The sequence below is a fragment of the Mauremys mutica genome, chromosome 3, assembly GCF_020497125.1.
Source record: "Mauremys mutica isolate MM-2020 ecotype Southern chromosome 3, ASM2049712v1, whole genome shotgun sequence".
Classification (NCBI taxonomy): domain Eukaryota; kingdom Metazoa; phylum Chordata; order Testudines; family Geoemydidae; genus Mauremys; species Mauremys mutica.
The window spans coordinates 176,752,095-176,771,004 of NC_059074.1; the positions used below are offsets into that span (position 1 = coordinate 176,752,095).

The 18,910-nt window shown below is 46.6% G+C and overlaps 1 protein-coding gene across 1 annotated transcript in view; it reads left to right on the forward strand.

Moving 5' to 3' along the window:
* The window catches only part of TTC7A (tetratricopeptide repeat domain 7A), a 267,779-nt gene that overhangs the window by 66,429 nt on the left and 182,440 nt on the right, over nucleotides 1-18,910 (forward strand). Inside the window, exons 9-10 of the mRNA XM_045011489.1 lie at nucleotides 8,978-9,115; nucleotides 9,548-9,631. Of these exons, the coding sequence (XP_044867424.1) occupies nucleotides 8,978-9,115; nucleotides 9,548-9,631 (222 nt within the window). The remainder of the gene's footprint in view (nucleotides 1-8,977; nucleotides 9,116-9,547; nucleotides 9,632-18,910) is intronic.

Genomic DNA, 18,910 nt, shown 5'->3' on the forward strand with positions numbered 1-18,910 from the left:
TTAGCAGCTGAAAAAAAGGCTTATGTTGTGATCAGTCAGCACTGACGCTAATGGTCTGAGGTCCACAGCTTGGGACGACTGTTCTCATACACTCTAAGACAGTGGTGGGCAACCTGCGGGCCGCATGTGGCCCATCAGATTAAGCTGGTTGCAGATCAAGAGACAATTTGCTGACGTTGGCCATCCACAAACACGGCCCCTCGCAACTCCCTGTGGCCGCGGTTCACCATTCCTGGCCAATGGGAGCTGCGGGAGGCGGCAGTCCACAGGGACGTGCTGGCCGCTGCTTCCTGCAGCTCCCATAGGCCGGGAAAGGCGAACTGTGACCACTGGGAGCTGTGGGGACATAAACTCTTGAGCAATAGTCAACATGGTTTCTGTAAAGGGAAATCGTGTCTTACTAATCTATTAGAGTTCTTTGAAGGGGGCAACAAACATGTGGACAAGGGGGATCCGGTGGACATAGTGTACTTAGATTTTCAGAGAGCCTTTGACAAGGTCCCTCACCAAAGGCTCTTACGTAAATTAAGCTGTCATGGGATAAAAGGGAAGGTCCTTTCATGGATTGAGAACTGGTTAGAGGACAGGAAACAAAGGGTAGGAATTAATGGTAAATTCTCAGAATGGAGAGGGGTAACTAGTGGTGTTCCCCAAGGGTCAGTCCTAGGACCAATCCTATTCAATTTATTCATAAATGATCTGGAGAAAGGGGTAAACAGTGAGGTGGCAAAGTTTGCAGATGATACTAAACTACTCAAGATAGTTAAGACCAAAGCAGATTGTGAAGAACTTCAAAAAGATCTCACAAAACTAAGTGATTGGGCGACAAAATGGCAAATGAAATTTAATGTGGATAAATGTAAAGTAATGCACGTTGGAAAAAATAACCCCAACTATACATACAACATGATGGGGGCTAATTTAGCTACAACGAGTCAGGAAAAAGATCTTGGAGTTATCGTGGATAGTTCTCTGAAGATGTCCACGCAGTGTGCAGAGGCGGCCAAAAAAGCAAACAGGATGTTAGGAATCATTAAAAAGGGGATATGAGAATAAGACTGAGAATATATTATTGCCCTTATATAAATCCATGGTACGCCCACATCTCGAATACTGTGTACAGATGTGGTCTCCTCACCTCAAAAAAGATATTCTAGCACTAGAAAAGGTTCAGAAAAGAGCAACTAAAATGATTAGGGGTTTAGAGAGGGTCCCATATGAGGAAAGATTAAAGAGGCTAGGACTCTTCAGTTTGGAAAAGAGAAGACTAAGGGGGGACATGATAGAGGTATATAAAATCATGAGTGATGTTGAGAAAGTGGATAAGGAAAAGTTATTTACTTATTCCCATAATACAAGAACTAGGGGTCACCAAATGAAATTAATAGGCAGCAGGTTTAAAACAAATAAAAGGAAGTTCTTCACGCAGCGCACAGTCAACTTGTGGAACTCCTTACCTGAGGAGGTTGTGAAGGCTAGGACTATAACAATGTTTAAAAGGGGACTGGATAAATTCATGGTGGCTAAGTCCATAAATGGCTATTAGCCAGGATGGGTAAGAATGGTGTCCCTAGCCTCTGTTCGTCAGAGGATGGAGATGGATGGCAGGAGAGAGATCACTTGATCATTGCCTGTTAGGTTCACTCCCTCAGGGGCACCTGGCATTGGCCACTGTCAGTAGACAGATACTGGGCTAGATGGACCTTTGGTCTGACCCGGTACGGCCTTTCTTATGTTCTTATGTGCCTGCAGACAGTCAACATCAGTAAAAAGTCTCACGGCCCGCAATCAGCTTACCCTGATGGGCCACAGGTTGCCCACCACTGCTTTAACACCAGAAGGGACCATCGTGATCATCTAGCCTGACCTCCTGCACATTGCAGGCCACAGAACCTCACCCACCCACTCCTGTAATAGACACTCAATCTATGGCTGAGTTACTGAAGTCCTCAAATTATGGTTTAAAAACTTCAAGTTACCACCATTCACACTAGTTTAAACTTGCAAGTGACCCATGCTGCATGCTGCAGAGAAAGGCGAAAAAAACCCAAGGTCTCTGCCAATCTGACCTGGGGGGAAATTCCTTCCTGACCCCACATATAGCAATCAGGCCATTAGCATGTGGGCAAGACCCACCAGCCAGACATCTGGGAAAGAATTTTCTGTAGTAACTCAGAGCCCTCCCCATCTAGTGTCCCATCACCGGCCGTTGATATTTGCTGCTAGCAGTCACAGATCAGCTATATGCCATTGTAGGCAGTCTCTTCATACCATCCCTTCCATAAACTTATCAAGCTCAGTCTTGAAGCCAGTTAGGTTTTTTGCCCTTACTGCTCCCCTTGGAAGGCTGTTCCAGAACTTCACTCCTCTGATGGTCAGAAACCTTCACCTAATTTCAAACCTAAACTTGTTGATGGACAGTTGATATCCATTGTTTTTGTGTCCACACTGGCGCTTAATTTTAATTCCTCTCCCCCCCCGGTATTTATCCCTCTGATATATTTATAGAGAGCAATCCTATCTCCCCTCAGCCTACTTTTGGTTAGGTTAAACAAGCCAAGCTCTTTGAGTCTCCTCCTCCTCCTCCTCCTCCTCCTCCCCTTTCCATTACTCTGATCATCTTAATAGCCCCTCAAGCAATCAGGAAAAGTGAAAAATACAGTATAATGTAGCTATAAATTTGAAGGCAGAGAGAAAAAGGTTAAGCTTTTATGTGCATGCAAAAAATTATTGATGTGTATTTGTAAGCTTAGAATTTTATGCATTCATAGATAAAATAAGATGTGTTTGTCAATCCAAAATATACTGATAATTCAACTTTGAATTAAAACCAAATAGAACATTTCCAAGGTTAAATAATGGGGCCTCTGATTCAGTTAAAACAATTTACCTTGTGATTATAGAGTGGAGGTTTAATTGAACTGTACTATGTGTAATACATTGTTTGAAAGCATAAAGTTTTGCTTCTAAGGTAAAATATCGCTGTAATGGTACAACTTCCCTGCTTTCATTTACATAACGGGGATAATAAATTTACAGAGCTGTTCTTATGATAGCTAGGTATTACTAAGATCTAACTATGTTTCTTATTGTCAAGCATCATTAGAACAGAAAAAAAGCTGCCCAACGTACTCTGGTAGTTAGCTTCACGGGGGTACACACTGTGGGTGTAAGAATGTTTAATATTCAGTAGATAATGTAAGTACAAACAGCTTGCCCTAACAGACAAGCACATGGTCATCTTTATCTTTTTTTCCAATATAAATGTTGATATTGACTTCCGGAAAGAATCAATATATATATTGCTCAGTCATTCGTAGAGCAGGGCTGCACATCCAATCACCATGTCGAGTGCCAGCAGGGATCTTTTCCTTCCCCCTTTGAAATTAACATTGTAAAGGGGAAATGAATGAAGAGGCAAGGATAAAACACATCATCAGATTGCCCCAATGGTGTGTGTATATCTGGGAAGGAAAGGAAATCTCTGTGAGGTTCCCCTCCTGGAGGTTTCTCCTGAACCATTCCATCACAGAGATGGGCTTATCTTCTAGGGAAGAAGGTGTGGGACTAGCTGTGTAGACTTCTCAGGGGAGTCTGAGCCCTGGGACCCTTCCACCTAGCAGGGTCCTAGAGCCCGGTCTCCAGCCTGAGCTCAGAAGTCTACGCAGCAGTGAAACAGCCCTGTAGCCTGAGACCCACAAGCCCAAGTTGGCTGGCATAGGCAGCCACTGGTGTCTAGTTGCTGTGTAGATGTACTCTAAAGTACTTGGGTCCGTTTTGTTCTGAAATGGCCTTTGTTGATCTTCACAGAATACTGTAAGGGCTGCCTCCTTCCTTGGGCAGGGATAGGGGCTGATGTTTGTGGACAAAGGGCTATTTATTTTTATTATGAATTGGTTTGGTTTGTATTTGCTCAGTGGTCAGGAGAAGCTCCTGGCTTTATTTTTATTTGATTGTATTTTTAATGTATGGTAAAGGCACCTAGAACCCAGCACAGGCACTTGAAAAAAAAGTAGGGTGGGATTTTCAAAAGTGCCTAAGTGATTTAGTTTCAGAGTAGCAGCCGTGTTAGTCTGTATCCGCAAAAAGAACAGGAGTATTTGTGGCACCTTAAAGACTAACAAATTTATTTTAGCATGAGCTTTCGTGAGCTGCAGCTCACTTCTTCGGACCATGAGCCCATTGAGTTTCACTGAGACTTTTGCTCCCAAGTCACGTAGGTGCTTTTGAAAATCCCACCTATATTCATTATAAATTTAAATAAATACAACATGAAATCTTGGCTGATGTTCTAGATCTCAGTATAATTCATCTTGGAAATAGTAAACCATGAAAATGTATTGATTCACCCCAAATGGTTTTCAGTAAACAAGTCACAATTTTTCCTGTATGTAATATTATAGTAATAAATGGTATTTCAAGTCTTGCAATGATTACTTCTAATACCTAACTAATATAAGATACTAACTGACCTGTTTAATGTACAATACATATTATTACTGCAGTAACTGCCAATGTGAACAAAATAAAGGGTTGTCAACTCTCACGATTTTATCACAAGTCTCGTAATATTTTCTTATTTTGAATTGCTCTCTTTCTAGTGAAGGGCACTATCTTCAGATTGAGAAGCTATTCTAAAATCATGTACTCCTGTAATATGCCATTTATTGCAGTATCACGACACTCCAAAGGGGCACGTGGCACTGATATGTAATATCGTTCTGTAAGCAGAAATTAATGGCCATTCCCCAGTTTTGATGAATCTTCTATCTCTGCTAATACATCAGTTACAAAATCACAATTCAGTACTAGACAGAGGCCCAAAATAGCAGCAGGGTAAGGCTGACTATGACGCAAAGCTGATTGCAGTTTACGAAATATGTGGATGATTTTTCAGTGTAGCTATTTTTCACAAATGGTTGTAGCAGAGTAACTAATGCAGAAAGCTGCCGTATAAACGTGGGAGGATTTAATTGGCAGTAAGGATCATTCTATGCAATTTTTCCTTAATTTTTTAGGCCAACCATGTTCTCTTCTTTTTTAAAGGTTAATCCTTAAGGAAAGGATAACAGTTTAATTTACTTTTCATTCTTGTTTGTTTAATATTTGCTTTCCTGTCACATTGAACAATAAGTGAAGATTACTTCATTATATTTTGGGGCCCTGATTGCAAGATTGATTTGAAACTGACTAAAAATTAAAGTTTCAATTTCATTTTCTGGTTCTCATATACTATCACAGTGCAGCAAAATGTGTGCTGCAAACTGCAGGGGATTTTTTGTAAAAATTAATTTCATTGTGATTTTTTAAAAAATAATTGAAATGTTGGTCTTAGAATTTGTAAAAGACTATTTTTCATAGAATATTGGGGTTGGAAGGGACCTCAGGAGGTCATCTAGTCCAACCCCCTGCTCAAAGCAGGACCAATCCCCAGGTTTTTACCCCAGTTCCCCAAATGGCCCCCTCAAGGATTGAACTCACAACCCTGGGTTTAGCAGGCCAATGCTCAAACCACTGAGTTATCCTTCCCCCCTTTACATTTTGGATTGAATTAGACCTGTCAGTTTCCTTTAACTATGGTTGCCATTTAGCCCTTTGTTAGGGATTGTGTTGGTTGTCAGTAATTGTGTTGGCCTCCTCAACTGGGGATTACAATGGACGAGAAGCTGGATATGAGTCAGCAGTGTGCCCTTGTTGCCAAGAAGGCTAACGGCATATTGGGCTGCATTAGTGGGAGCATTGCCAGCAGATGGAGGGAAGTTATTATTCCCCTCTATTTGGCACTGGTGAGGCCACATCTGGAGTACTGCGTCCAGTTTTGGTCCCCGCACTACAGAAAGGATGTGAACAAATTGGAGAGAGTCCAGTGGAGGGCAACGAAAATGATTAGGGGGTTGGGGCACATGACTTACGAGGAAAGGCTGAGGGAACTGGGCTTAGTTAGTCTGCAGAAAATAAGAGTGAGGGGGGATTTGATAGCAGCCTTCAACTACCTGAAGGGGGGTTCCAAAGAGGATGGATCTAGACTGTTCTCAGTGGTGGCAGATGACAGAACAAGAAGCAATGATCTCAAGTTGCAGTGGGGGAGGTCTAGGTTGGATATTAGGAAACACTATTTCACTAGGAGGGTGGTGAAGCATTGGAATTGGTTACCTAGGGAGGTGGCGGAATCTGCATCCTTAGAGGTTTTTAAGGCCCGGCTTGACAAAATCCTGAGTGGGATGATCTAGTTGGAGTTGGTCCTGCCTTGAGCCGGGGGTTGGGAGTAGATGACCTCCTTAGGTCTCTTCCAACTCTAATCTTCTATGATTCTAACATATAATATATAATGATGAAACAGCTGCAGTTTTATCATAATGAAATATACATGGTCTGTAAGATCTCCATATTCTGTCATTTTTATATGCTTGATTCCTTTGTTTAACCTTTTGACAAGATCTTTTCTCTGCAGTTAGAGAGAAAAAGACATGAAAATAAGATTACAAGACAAACCTTGCAGCCTTCCCATTTGGGAGGAATAGTTGGGCTGGTTGAGTTTTTTGCCCTTGATGGAACTGTGGGGAGTCTCTTCATTTTCCCAGCTTGGATAATGTTCAGCCTTTGATGCCTTGCACTGCACTTGTTGTCCTTTCAGCTGAGGAGCTCCAGATGGGGTTTCTGTGGAGCCTGTCCACAGTTCTGTTGAATGGCATGAGGCACTCTCTCCAGGGTTATAAGCATATCATCCTTACTCTGGAGACAGTCATGCCTGATTCTGTGCTAGGGCGGTGTAACGGGTTGGACTCACCCCTGCGGCGCCTCCTACTGGTCGTCCTCGGGAATTAGCTCAGTCCAGTGTCCAGAGCGCCCTCTGTAGGCCGGTGATCCGCCTTCCAGCTACTGGCCCCCGTGTCCCTCCCAGGACCCCGGTGCCCCTTTAACTGGGTCTCCCCCTCCCAGGGGAACCCCCACCCCACTATCCCCACTTTGCCTCAGTGTTGGCTACTGCCCAGTCCCCATCTAGCCCCCGTTCACTGGGGCAGACTGCAGTATCCGCCACTCATCATCGGCAAAGGGGTTGGGACCTGCTGCCTTGGCCTACCCCTGGGTTGCCCTCTGCAACCCCCAGTACCTTTTGGCCTAAAACTAGGCTGCAGTCTGGGCTTTCCAGGCAGGAGCTCCCCAGCTTCTCTGCCTTTTCCCCAGCCCTGCTTCACTCAGGTACCTTGTTTAACTTCCTGCAGCCAGGCCCATCTCCCTCTAGAAACAGAGAGAGACTGTCTGGGCTTCTGGCTTCCCTGGCCTTCTTATAAGGCCCTTGTTGCTCAGTTTGGGGCGTGGCCCCAGCTGCAGCCACTTCCCCAATCAGCCCAGCCTAAAGGCTGCTTTTTCCAGCCACAGCCCCTTCCCAGGGCTGTTTTTAACCCCTTCAGGGCAGGAGCAGAGGTCCACCCTGCTACAGGCGGTTGTCAGCCTCTGGTCAAATTCCTCATAGTAGGGGCAGGTAGCCGGGGAGTTCCCAGATGCACCATTTCCATCCTTTACTTTGCGGTGGGTAGTCTGGATGTTTTTGATCTGCATCCTGTACCAGACAGTGGTGCAGTAGATTTCGAATCCCATCTGCCTTTTAGAGGTCTTTTCAGGTAAATGCAGATTTTTGGTGTTCCTGTCAAAATCATGGGCCTCATAGTCCTCATACCACAGATGGACCAGAATCCTGCAGTGTTATACCCTTGTACCTCTGGATTAGCCAGCAACCTGTGTTCTGAGGGGTGCAGGTGCCTATCTGAGAGTTTTGTGTGTGGACCGTAGTGGGGTTTGGGCTTAAACACTTGTCAGAGCCCATGCCCATGTTGTATATGGGGCTGGATGCTTTGGGTGAAATCCTAGCCCCACTGACATTGATGTGAGTTTTGCCATTGACTTCAGTGGGGTCAGGATTTTATCCTTTTGTCTTTGGCTATGTCTATACTACGCAGCTTTTAGCAACAGGGCTGTGTCGCTATAGCCTTGTTGCTAAAAGTCTCACAGGGTAGCTGCTGTTTGTTGGCTCTCCTGCCGACAAAAAACTTCCACCCCCAACGAGCGGTGGCGTCAGTGTTGTCGGCAGGGAGAGTGCTCCTGTGGACAAAGAGCTGTTCACACCGGCGCTTGTCATCTGCAAAACTTTTGTCTTTTGGCAGGGTGGTTTTTTTTTTGTTTGTTTGTTTTGTTTTTTTAACACCTCTGAAAGACAAAAGTTTCGTCGTTCAGTTGCACGTGTAGACATAGCCTTTAGAAAGCTAAGCAATTAGGATCTTTAGTCAAACCTGAGTCTCTTGCATGGCAGCTCAGAATATTCCTAGTGAGTTACTAGACTGTCCTTGTCAGAAGTTAAAAGGTAGGTTCTATGTAAATTGAATTTGCAGTGTGTTGCAATGAATTATAGGTTACCGGTATGTATAATAAATTATTATCTGTACAAATTACGTTTAAAAAAAATCTTATTGACATGACATTGCAAAGGCCTCTGCATTCATTAATATGATGACAGACAAATCCAATTACTAGGGCAACATGTCGAAATTAACTAATAAAAAGTGAGCAGCAGAAAGGATTAAAAGAAATACCTACCATTGGGAAGTAATAAACTATCAGAAGCCTGGGGGAATATACAGCAATGTAGGTGCAATCGTCACAGGTGCAGGCAATTGAAATAATTAGGCACACAATTTATATTGGGCCCTGGAAATTCTGGCCCAGTAGCTCATTTCCATCTGTAATTTCTATGATTCTGCAAGTTAATGGTGATGAGCTGTTTCCAGCATTTCCTTTCATATGTATGCCATCCTGAATTAGCCTCATGCAGATAAATGGGGAGGTAGATCTACTGTTTTTTTTGACATGGAGTGATAATGGGTAAACACAGTTAATGACAGACAGATACCCTTCTGCATTTGGCTTGGTGCTCTCAATTCGCTGTCATCAGGTCAGATTTCTTATTTGTGTTTGTGACCAGGCGAACAGAGATGCAGTAATTAGCCGTGCCCCTGACCAGAAGGATGATCGAGCTGTCAGCCTCCAGGATGCTTCTGCAGTGTATGACCTTCTGAGTATCACGCTGGGCAGAAGAGGGCAGTATGTCATGCTTTCTGAGGTACGTGATCTTTTACTGAGACATCAGCCTAATTCGTGCAAACAAACACTGTCCATTTGCAAAATAATTGTTGAATGTTGGTGGTGGAAGTGAGCAGGAAAGACGGTAGTTGAAAATTTTTAGAAACAGTTTCAAGTCTTTTGTCAGTTTAGGTAAAAAATATACACATCTGAGTGCCCAAACTAGGCTCCTAAAGCCATCCATAGGTACTTAAATAAAATGGGCCTGGTTTTCAGAGGTGCTGAGCACCTGCAGTACCCGTTAACTTGGGAGAGAAATTTGAAAGGGGAACATTGCCATAAAAGATCACCTCTGGCCATTTCAAATTGTCCATTTGTGCAAGCTCTTACTTGTCCACTGAGGTGTCTGAGCAGCAGCCTTGAGAGAGGGAGAAAAATGCATCTCTGACATTTCTCCCAATGTTTTTTTCAGTGTCTGGAGCGAGCAATGAAGTTTGCGTTTGGTGAATTTCACCTCTGGTACCAGCTGGCCCTTTCCATGGTGGCTTGCGGGAAGGTAAGGCCTAAATCAGAGAAGCATGTTTTTCTCCTGTGGGATGTGCAGAATCCCATATTTTGTATGAGTTAATGATTGTGTACAGCCTATGTGAAAAGTTAGAGCTCGCTGGTTAGATTCCCACTGTAATTCTAATCCGACGTGTGAACTAGACAGTTCTCTTTCACCTTTTAGGGCAGGGGCATGGGTTAGTGGTCATTACACCAGAGTCAGAGTCTGAATCTGGGTTCTTTTTCCCAGCTCTGTAACAAGCTGGTAGTATGACATGTTCCCTAACCCCTTTGTGCCTTGGTTTCCCTAGCTGTAATAGTGGGATAATAGTAATACTAACCTGCCTTACATGGGTATTAATGTTTGTTAGTTGCTTTGAGTTCCTTGATGAAATGTGCTGTCTAAGTATCAAAATATCATTGTTCTGTTTTCTGTTGTGAGAATGAGTGTGGCCTACGTGCACGAATGGCATTAATAAACATTGGTACTTAAACTATTTGTATTGCATGTAAAATTTAAATTAGTGCTGCTATGTCACAGTAGGATTTTTTGGGACTTCGTGGACCATCTCATTAACTTGTATGTTAAATATATTTGTACACAGGGGCAGCTCTAGACATTTCGCCGCCCCAAGCACGGTGGCATGCCGCGGGGGGCGCTCTGGTGAACCTCCCGCAGCCGTGCCTGTGGCGGGTCCGCTGGAGCCGCGGGACCAGCGGACCTTACGCAGGCACGCCTGCAGGAGGTCCACTGGAGCCGCGGGACCAGCGGACCCTCCGCACACAAGCCGCCGAAGGCTGCCTGCCTGCTGCCCTCCCGGCGTCCAGCAGAGCGCCCCCCACGGCATGCCGCCCCAAGCACGCGCTTGGCTTGCTGGGGCCTGGAGCCGCCCTTGTTTGTACATTACAAGCAGAAATATTAGACCAGCCATAGAGCGTGCAATATATAGGAACAGTTAGGCACTGAGGATGCTTGCTTCTAAATCCTTTAGGGGCTTTGAAAATCAATTCATAAACAAGCCATAAACTGCTGGTCAATCAAACAGTAAGTCTAGTGCTGTAGTACCAACACCCTGCACTGTCCTGTGAAAGGCGCAGGTTTGGAGGAAGATTTTTCAAAGGCATAAGTGGGAATTAGGTACCCAGCCTCCCTTGACTTTCAGTTATACTGGGCACTTAACTGGCCAATGTGCCCTTGCAAATCCCCAAATCCACAACCACTTTGCTGATTAAGGAGTGGTTTTGCCTGCTCCCAAGAGAGCTTTGCCTACTCCTCTGAAGCAGACAAAACTGTGGTTGTGATGATCCAGCAGAAGGAAGGTGAAGGAAGGAGATGCAAAAGCCAATGTAGAAACACAGTGAACATGTCCACAGGGCTCTTATAGGAACGCAGAGGACCCCAAGATGAAACTCTTGACAATAAATAGGGTGCTAACCTATTGCCATTAACAATTGAATTGAGAACTCTCTCCTCTTCTGGTATCCTTTAGATATTACACATTCAGTATTAAAAAGAAATTAAAAAAGCAGTAAAACTCACACTTGCCTCAGTATAAATGTATGTAAATAATTGAAATCAAAGGACATCCTATCCTATTGCCTACACTTTAAATATTCAGGAAGTGAAGAGAGCTCTAAATACTCTGAGCCTTTACCCAACAGTCCCATCTGTGCAGTATTCCATTTCTAGTCCTGAAGTATCCTAGAGGATTCCTGTCGTATACTCTGCAATGCGTCATCTTTCTAATGGGAGATGTGGCATACATTTTTATACTGCTTTGCAGCTTGTGCAGAACAGAGTTCATTTAAATTTAGGCACTCAAATGTAGCAGGGAGGGATGATGAGCAGTGTGGTCTGTGTAGACCACAGAATGCAGAATACACTTGAGCTTTCAGAGGTAAGAGATCTGTTTTCACCTGTCTCTCAGCCACAGCCAATTCCTGAGCACATTACCAAGACATGAGATCCCACATCCCGAGATAGAATTTTTCCTGCAGCATTGGAAATCAGAGTCATAAATCTTTGGTATCATGGGAACCCAGATCAGTAGACCCTTATATTGACCTTCAAAGCTTGAAACCTTCAATATTACATTGCAAAATCTGTCCTGTGTAAAAGTGGTGTCAAATCCAATCCTGCTCTCTGTTTACACTATGTTCTGCTTGTGTTAACTTGCACTTCATATTCCTCCTTCACCAAGTCAAGGGATACTTGAGAGTCAAAATTCCAGCCATTTCTTCCATCCTCCAAATTAGCCAAGTAGAGTATGTTGTTTTTCACAGGTGTATCAGTCTGACCATTAGGTCAGTAAGGTATGCTTGTTTACTATATAAACGCTGTAGGATTTATGCATTATTTTATGTTAGCTCCTCTTCTTCATAAACATGGCAACCCTGCTCTGTAGGATATTCACACTGGCTAAATCAGTGGTTTTTCAAGTGCTTGCTCCTGTCGATTCCATGCTAGGTGTGTGCGCACCCACCTGCACGGCTGCCGGAGATTTTTCCCTTAGTGGTATCCGTACGGTCGGCTCTGGCGCCCTCTGGAGCCTCACGCTTATGCACCAGTATATGAGGCACCACTGGTACTGCACCCTCTCAGTTCCTTCTTACTGCCCATGAGGGTCGCAGGAACGCCTTTCTCCCTTTACAGTTTGCAAAGTGCTCTTAGTGGTTTGACTTAATGAACTATATACAACTATGAAGTATAGGTAGATAAGTAGTTAGTCTAGATAATTAATAGTCCCCTTAAGGGCTTTGTCCCCGGGGCAGGGCATGCCCCGGTTCCTGGGTTTCAAACCGTGTGCCATCTGCCATAGACCTATGCCTGTCTGGGGGAATCGCACATTAAAGAGAAGTGCAAAATCTGTAAGGACTTTATGGCATGCACTCAAAAGGATGGAGACATTCATCTCAATGCCCTTCTGATAGAGGCAGCTTTCAGACCAGCCTCAGAATCTCCTGCTCTGACTCAGCACCAAGTACCTCAGCCTCAGTATGGAGCGCCCCGCCAGCAATGGTTTCCTCCCAGCACTACTCACCATGACCGGTGCTGCAAAAGCACAACAGAAAGCAGCACTCTGACTGAGGACCCTCCCTGGCCTCATAGAAAGATGGGAAAGGGGTGGCAGGCAAAGGGCCCAGGTTGGGCCATCTGCCTCTGACAGGACTGCAAGGTACAGCCTCTCTCCCCAGGGCTTTGAGACCGGTACGGGAACCGCCTTTGACTCCAGGGAGTGACAGTGGTCCCATGCACCTTATGGTGTGCTCCACACTAGAGGTCTTCCAAGTGGTCAGGGACCTGATGGTTCTACTAATGCTGTCTACTCTGAGATACCGTCCCCTACTGGCAGAACCAGTAAAGGCTCCGCCTCCCAAGGGTAAGCCACCCATGGGTCCACCCCAGTGGCTACTTGGGCATTACTGCTCTCTGGAGTCCTGGCACTGCTCCACAACACCATGGCCCCAGTTTCCGGCACTGCACCCATGGTCTCCAGCTCCGCAATCTCAGTCCTCAAGCCTATGTTCCCAGTCCCCAGCACTGAGACAAGGATCACGGACCATTCAGCATCAGTCCAGATCTCCCTGGTACTGTCAGCCTCTGGCACCAGTCACTGTACTGCCGTTTTCTGACGCCCCGTTCCCAATCTCCATCACCTTGGTCTCTGTCTCCACATGTCTCACCAGCAACTCAACTTCGGTCTCCAACACAACACCACTTTTCGGACCCCCGCCAGCAATCACCTTCTCCCGGGCACCGTTCAGCACTGTATCAGAGCCAACAGTGAGAGGCACCATCAGCACCACTTTGGTCTCCGAGAGAGGAGGCCTCCTCGGAGTTGGAAGGGGATTGGAGTTCCCCGAAGGCACTGGTCAGCCCTGCAGTGGGTGCCTGGCCACACATGCAATGGCCACTCAAATAGCCATACTGAAACTCATAGGGGCTCCCAATAATGCCAGGAGCATACTCTCAGCGGTCTTCCTTCACCACATCAGGGAAGCGGACTGTGGCAGCTCCGTCTCAGTACTGGAACCACATTAGGGTTCCAAAGCAGGTACTGAGGTACAGGCTTCGACTCAAGGGGAAGCCTCCCCAATAGAGGAAGGGGTTCCTGTCCCCTGCCCAGTGTTGCCATCGTCCCCGGACGAGGTGGTCGCCAGGCCTGCCCACGCCCTCCCTCTGGATGACTTTTGGGCACATGAGGACCTCTTGAAGAGGGTGGCCTCAAATTTGGGGTTAGAGGCAGAGGAACTTACTGAACCCTCAGACAGACTCCTTGATATCCTGGTTTCTGTGGCGCCATCTACGATGGCCCGACCGGTACACGACAAGATTCTAAAGGTAGTTAAGGACCTCTGGGAAACCCTGTTCTCCCTGCCCCCAACTTTGAAGAGTGCAGAAAAGAAGTACTACATCCTGGCCAAGGGCTTTGAGTACTTATACTCCCACCCACCACCCCAGTTATCTCTTGTAGTCACGGTGGCCAGCGAACGAGATAGGCAGGGTCAGGCGAGCGCCACACCTGAAAATAAGGATGCAAGGAAACTGGACCTTTTTGGAAAAAAAATTATTCCATGGCCAGCCCCCAATTTAGGACCTCCAACCAGTAGGCATTGCTGGGGAGACACCATTATAACATCTGGGACTCCCTGGCAAAATTCAAGGACTCCCTGCCACAGGTGCTCAGCCAGGAGTTTGCTTTGGTCTTGGAGGAGAGCAAGACTGTGGCTAGGTCCTCACTCCAAACTGCACTGGATGCGGCTAATTGGGCAGCCAGGTCCGTGGCCTCTATGGTGTCCATGCGGCAAGGCTCATGGCAGCAGTCCATCTGCACCAACTGTCCCAGGAGATGTAGCAATCCATTCAGGACCTCCCCTTCAATGGCACTGTCCTATTTTCGGAACAGATGAATGCCAGGCTGCATGGCCTGAAAGATTCCCACACCATGCTTCGCTCCTTGGGCCTGTCCACGCCACAGTCTCTAGGAAAAACTTCTGGGTGTCAGCTCTGCCCAGATTCTTGGGCCCTTAGCGTCAGAGCTCCTACAAAAGAAAGGATGGGTGCTTTAAACACCGCAGACCCACTCTGTCCCCCTCAGCTGCCTAGTCGGGCCCTCAGCATCACTCAGGCATCTCTCTCAGTCATTTTGAGGGTGCACACAAGGATGCAGTTGCAGTCTCACACCAGGATCCATCCCCCCATTTATTTCTGGACCTCCTATCTCCCCTTCCTCTCTGCATGGGCCAAGGTCACCATGGATCAATAGGTGCTCATAGTGGTTGGCTGCACCCTGCAGTTTTCCTCCCTCCCACCCACCTTTCCTGTCTCTCTTCAGGGACCCTTCTCACTAGCAACTCTTCATCCAGGAGCTGAAGACCCTCCTATGGGTAGGGGCTGTATGAAGGGGAAGGGATTTTACTCCCAGTACATCCTGATCCCGAAGGCCAAAGAGCCATCTTAGACCTGCGTCACCTCAACAAGTATCTCAAGAAGTTGAAGTTCCACATGGTCTCCCTGGGCCTCCATCATCCCCTCTCTGGATCCGTGAGATTGGTACTCCGTCCTCAATTTAAAGGACTCCTATTTTCATATTTCTGTTTTCCGTGGTTACAGGAGATTCCTCTGATTCATGGTGGGCCAACGCCATTACCAGTTCACGGCACTGCCCTTCTTTGGTCTCTCATCGCCCCCAAGAGTCTTCACAAAATGCATGGTGGAAGTGGCCACTTTCCTGAGGTGTTGAGGCGTACTGATATACTTGTTAGAGGCAGGGTGCAAAAGCAGGTTTGGCACAGCCTCAGTCTGGTGCGGGCCACTTGTCAGAAATACTTATAAATGAACAGAAATCGACTTTTACCCCAGTTCAGCAGATAGAGTTTATGGGCAGTGCTCGGTTCTACCCAGGCCAGGGCCTTTCTGCCAGAGTCATGGTTCAAGGCTATGTCAGACCTCATCACCCACGTCAGAGCTCACCCACTCACACCACCTCAAGCTGCTGGATCACATGACAGCATGTACTTACATGGTCCATCGTGCCCCCCTGCGTCTCAGACCCCTGCAGATATGGCTGGCTTCGGTCTACGCTTCTGACGGATATAATATGGACCTAGTGGTTATAGTTCCGCTGCTCATCCTGTCTTCTCTGGCGTGGTGTTGGAGGGGATTCCCTTCATACCTCCATCCCCCTCGGTGACATTGGTCTCCGACGACTCAGACTTAGGGTGGGGAGCCCACCTCAGTGCACGGTTATGCATTTAGGGATTAATAACAAGAATTTTAGTTATAAATTGGGGACATATCAGTTGGAAATAACAGAGGAGGAGAAGGACCTTGGAGTATAGGTTGATCACAGGATGAGCCGCCAATGTGATATGGCCGTTAAAAAAGCTAATGCGGTTTTAGGATGCATCAGGCGAGGTATTTCCAGCGAAGATAAGGAGGTGTTAGTACCATTATACAAGGCACTGGTGAGACCTCATCTGGAATACTGCATGGAGTTCTGGTCTCCCATGTTTAAGAAGGATGAATTCAAACTGGAACAGGTACAGAGACAGGCTACTAGGATGATCCGAGGAATGGAAAACCTATCTTATGAAAGGAGACTCAAAGAGCTTGACTTGTTTAGCCTAATCAAAAGAAGGTTGAGGGGGGGTATGATTGCTCTTTATAAATATATCAGAGGGATAAGTATCAGGGAGAGGAATTATTTAAGCTTAGTACCAACGTGGACACAAGAACAAATGGATATAAACTGGACACTAGGAAGTTTAGACTTGAAATTAGACAAAGGTTTCTAACCATTAGAGGAGTGAAGTTCTGGAACAGCCTTCCAAGGGGAGTAGTGGGGGCAAAAGACATATCTGGCTTTAAGACTAAGCTTGATAAGTTTATGGAGGGGATGGTATGATGGGATGGCCTAATTGGGCAATTAATTTGAGAATAATCTTTGATTATCAGCAGGTAAGTATGCCCAGTTGTCTGTGATGAGATGTTAGATGGGGTGGGATCTGAGTTACTACAGAGAATTCTTTCCTGGGTGCTGGCTGGTGAGTCTTGCCCACATGCTCAGGGTTTAACTGATGGCCATATTTGGAGTCGGGAAGGAATTTTCCTCAAGGGCAGATTGGCAGAGGCCCTGGAGGTTTTTCGCCTTCCTCTGCAGCATGGGGCACGGGTCACTTGCTGGAGGATTCTCTGCAGCTTGAGGTCTTCAAACCACAATTTGAGGACTTCAATAACTCAGACATATATTAGGGGTTTGTTACAGGAGTGGATGGGTGAGATTCTGTGGCCTGCATTATGAAGGAGGTCAGACTAGATGATCATAATGGTCCCTTCTGACCTTAAAGTCTATGAGTCCATGAGCCTCAGCACATGAGGTCTCTGGTCGCTGGAGGATTGTTCCCTCCACATAAATGTCAAGGAACTCAAGGCAATATGCCTGGCATGCCAAGTGTTTCTTCCCTACCTGAGAGACAGGGTGGTCCAAGGTCTGACAGACAATACCACAGCAATGTTCTACATCAACAAGCAAGGCGGGGCCCGCCCCTCAGCCCTGTGCCAAGGGGCTCTCAGGTTGTGGGACTTTTGCATACAGCATGCTATTCATCTCGTGGCGTTGCACCTCCTGGGGGCCAGAAATCTACTAATGGATCTCCTTAGCAGGTCCTTTTCATCTCGCCACGAGCAGTCACTCCACCCAGACATGGTCAGTGTGATCTTCCAGAGGTGAGGAACCCCCCAGGTGAACCTGTTTGCATTCAGGCAGAACAGGAAGTGTTACTGGTTCTGCTTGGTCCATGGGCTGGACAGAGGTTCCCTGTCTGACACCTTCTTATTCAAGTCATCAGGGATGCTGATGTTCACCTTCCCACCAATACTGCTGGTGCACAGGTTACTCTTGAAGGTCAGACGAGACAGGGTGAGGGTGATCTGGATAGCTCTGGCATGGCCGCACCAGCACTGGTTCAGCATGCTCTTGAAGCTCTTGATAGTGACAGCTTTAGAACTCCTGCTCCAGCCAGACTTACTGTCCCAGATCCACAGCCACCTGCTGCACCCGAACCTAGAATCCCTGCACTTGACGGCTTGTCTGCTATGTGGCTAAATGTGCCAATCATGCTTGTTCCTCCACAAGTCCAGCAAATCCTGATGGGTAGCAGAAAGGCCTCCACCAAGGTGACCTGCCTACCAAAATGGAAATGTTTTACGTGTTGGGCTTCGGAATGGAATCTTCCTCCTGACCAGACCTCGCTGCAATCCATCTTAGACTATCTGTTGTGTCTCAAGCACCAACGTCTGGCACTCCATCAATCAAAGTTCAGTTGGCGGCCATCTCAACCTTTCACCCTGTGGTCCAGGGTAGATCAGTCTTCTCCTCCCATGACATGACAATCAGGTTTCTGAAGGGTCTGGAGTGACTTTATCCTCAAGTTCATGACCCTATCCCACCTTGAGACCTAAACCTGGTACTGTCAAGACTCACGGGGCCTCCCTTCGAGCCATTAGCTTTGTGTTCTCTGCTGCTTTTCTCGTGGAAGGTCTCCTTGGTCTTGTAGCAATTACTTCATCCCAAAGGATCTCTGAGATTAGAGCGCTCACATTGGAACCACCCTATACAGTGTTTTACACGGTCCAGGGCCAGCTGCGGCCCCACCCAGCTTTCTTACTGAAGGTGGTGTCGCAATTTCACAATAATCAGGACATATTTCTTCCGGTGTTCTTCCCCAAGCCTCACAAATCGAGAGAACCAGATCCTTCCACAGGTCAACACAGCTCTTCATTGCGGTGGCGGACAGGATGAAAGGCTCCTTGTGGATAACCACCTGCATCAAGTTCTGTTATGAATAAGTAGAGATGTCATCGCCGGCGGTTGTAACCTCCCATTCTACCAGAGTGCAAGCCTCGTCAGCCGCCTTCCTGGCACAGGTGCCGATTCAGAATATCTGCAGAGCCCACTACCTGGTCTTCAGTCCATACCTTCATGTCGCATTATGCCATCACCCAGCAGGCCCGGGATGATGCCAACTTCAGCAGAGCAGTGTTGCAAGCTGCACGACCGTGAACTCCGAGCCCACCTCCAAAGATATTGCTTGTGAGTCACCTAGCATGGAATTGACACGAGCCAGCACTCAAAGAAGAAAAAACAGTTACCTATCATTTGTAACTGTTATTCTTCGAGAGGTATTGCTCATGTCCATTGCATGACCCACCCTCTTTCCCTGCTGTTAGAGTTGACGGCAAGAGGGAACTGAGAGGTTGCAGGGCCAGCAGCACCTCATATACTGG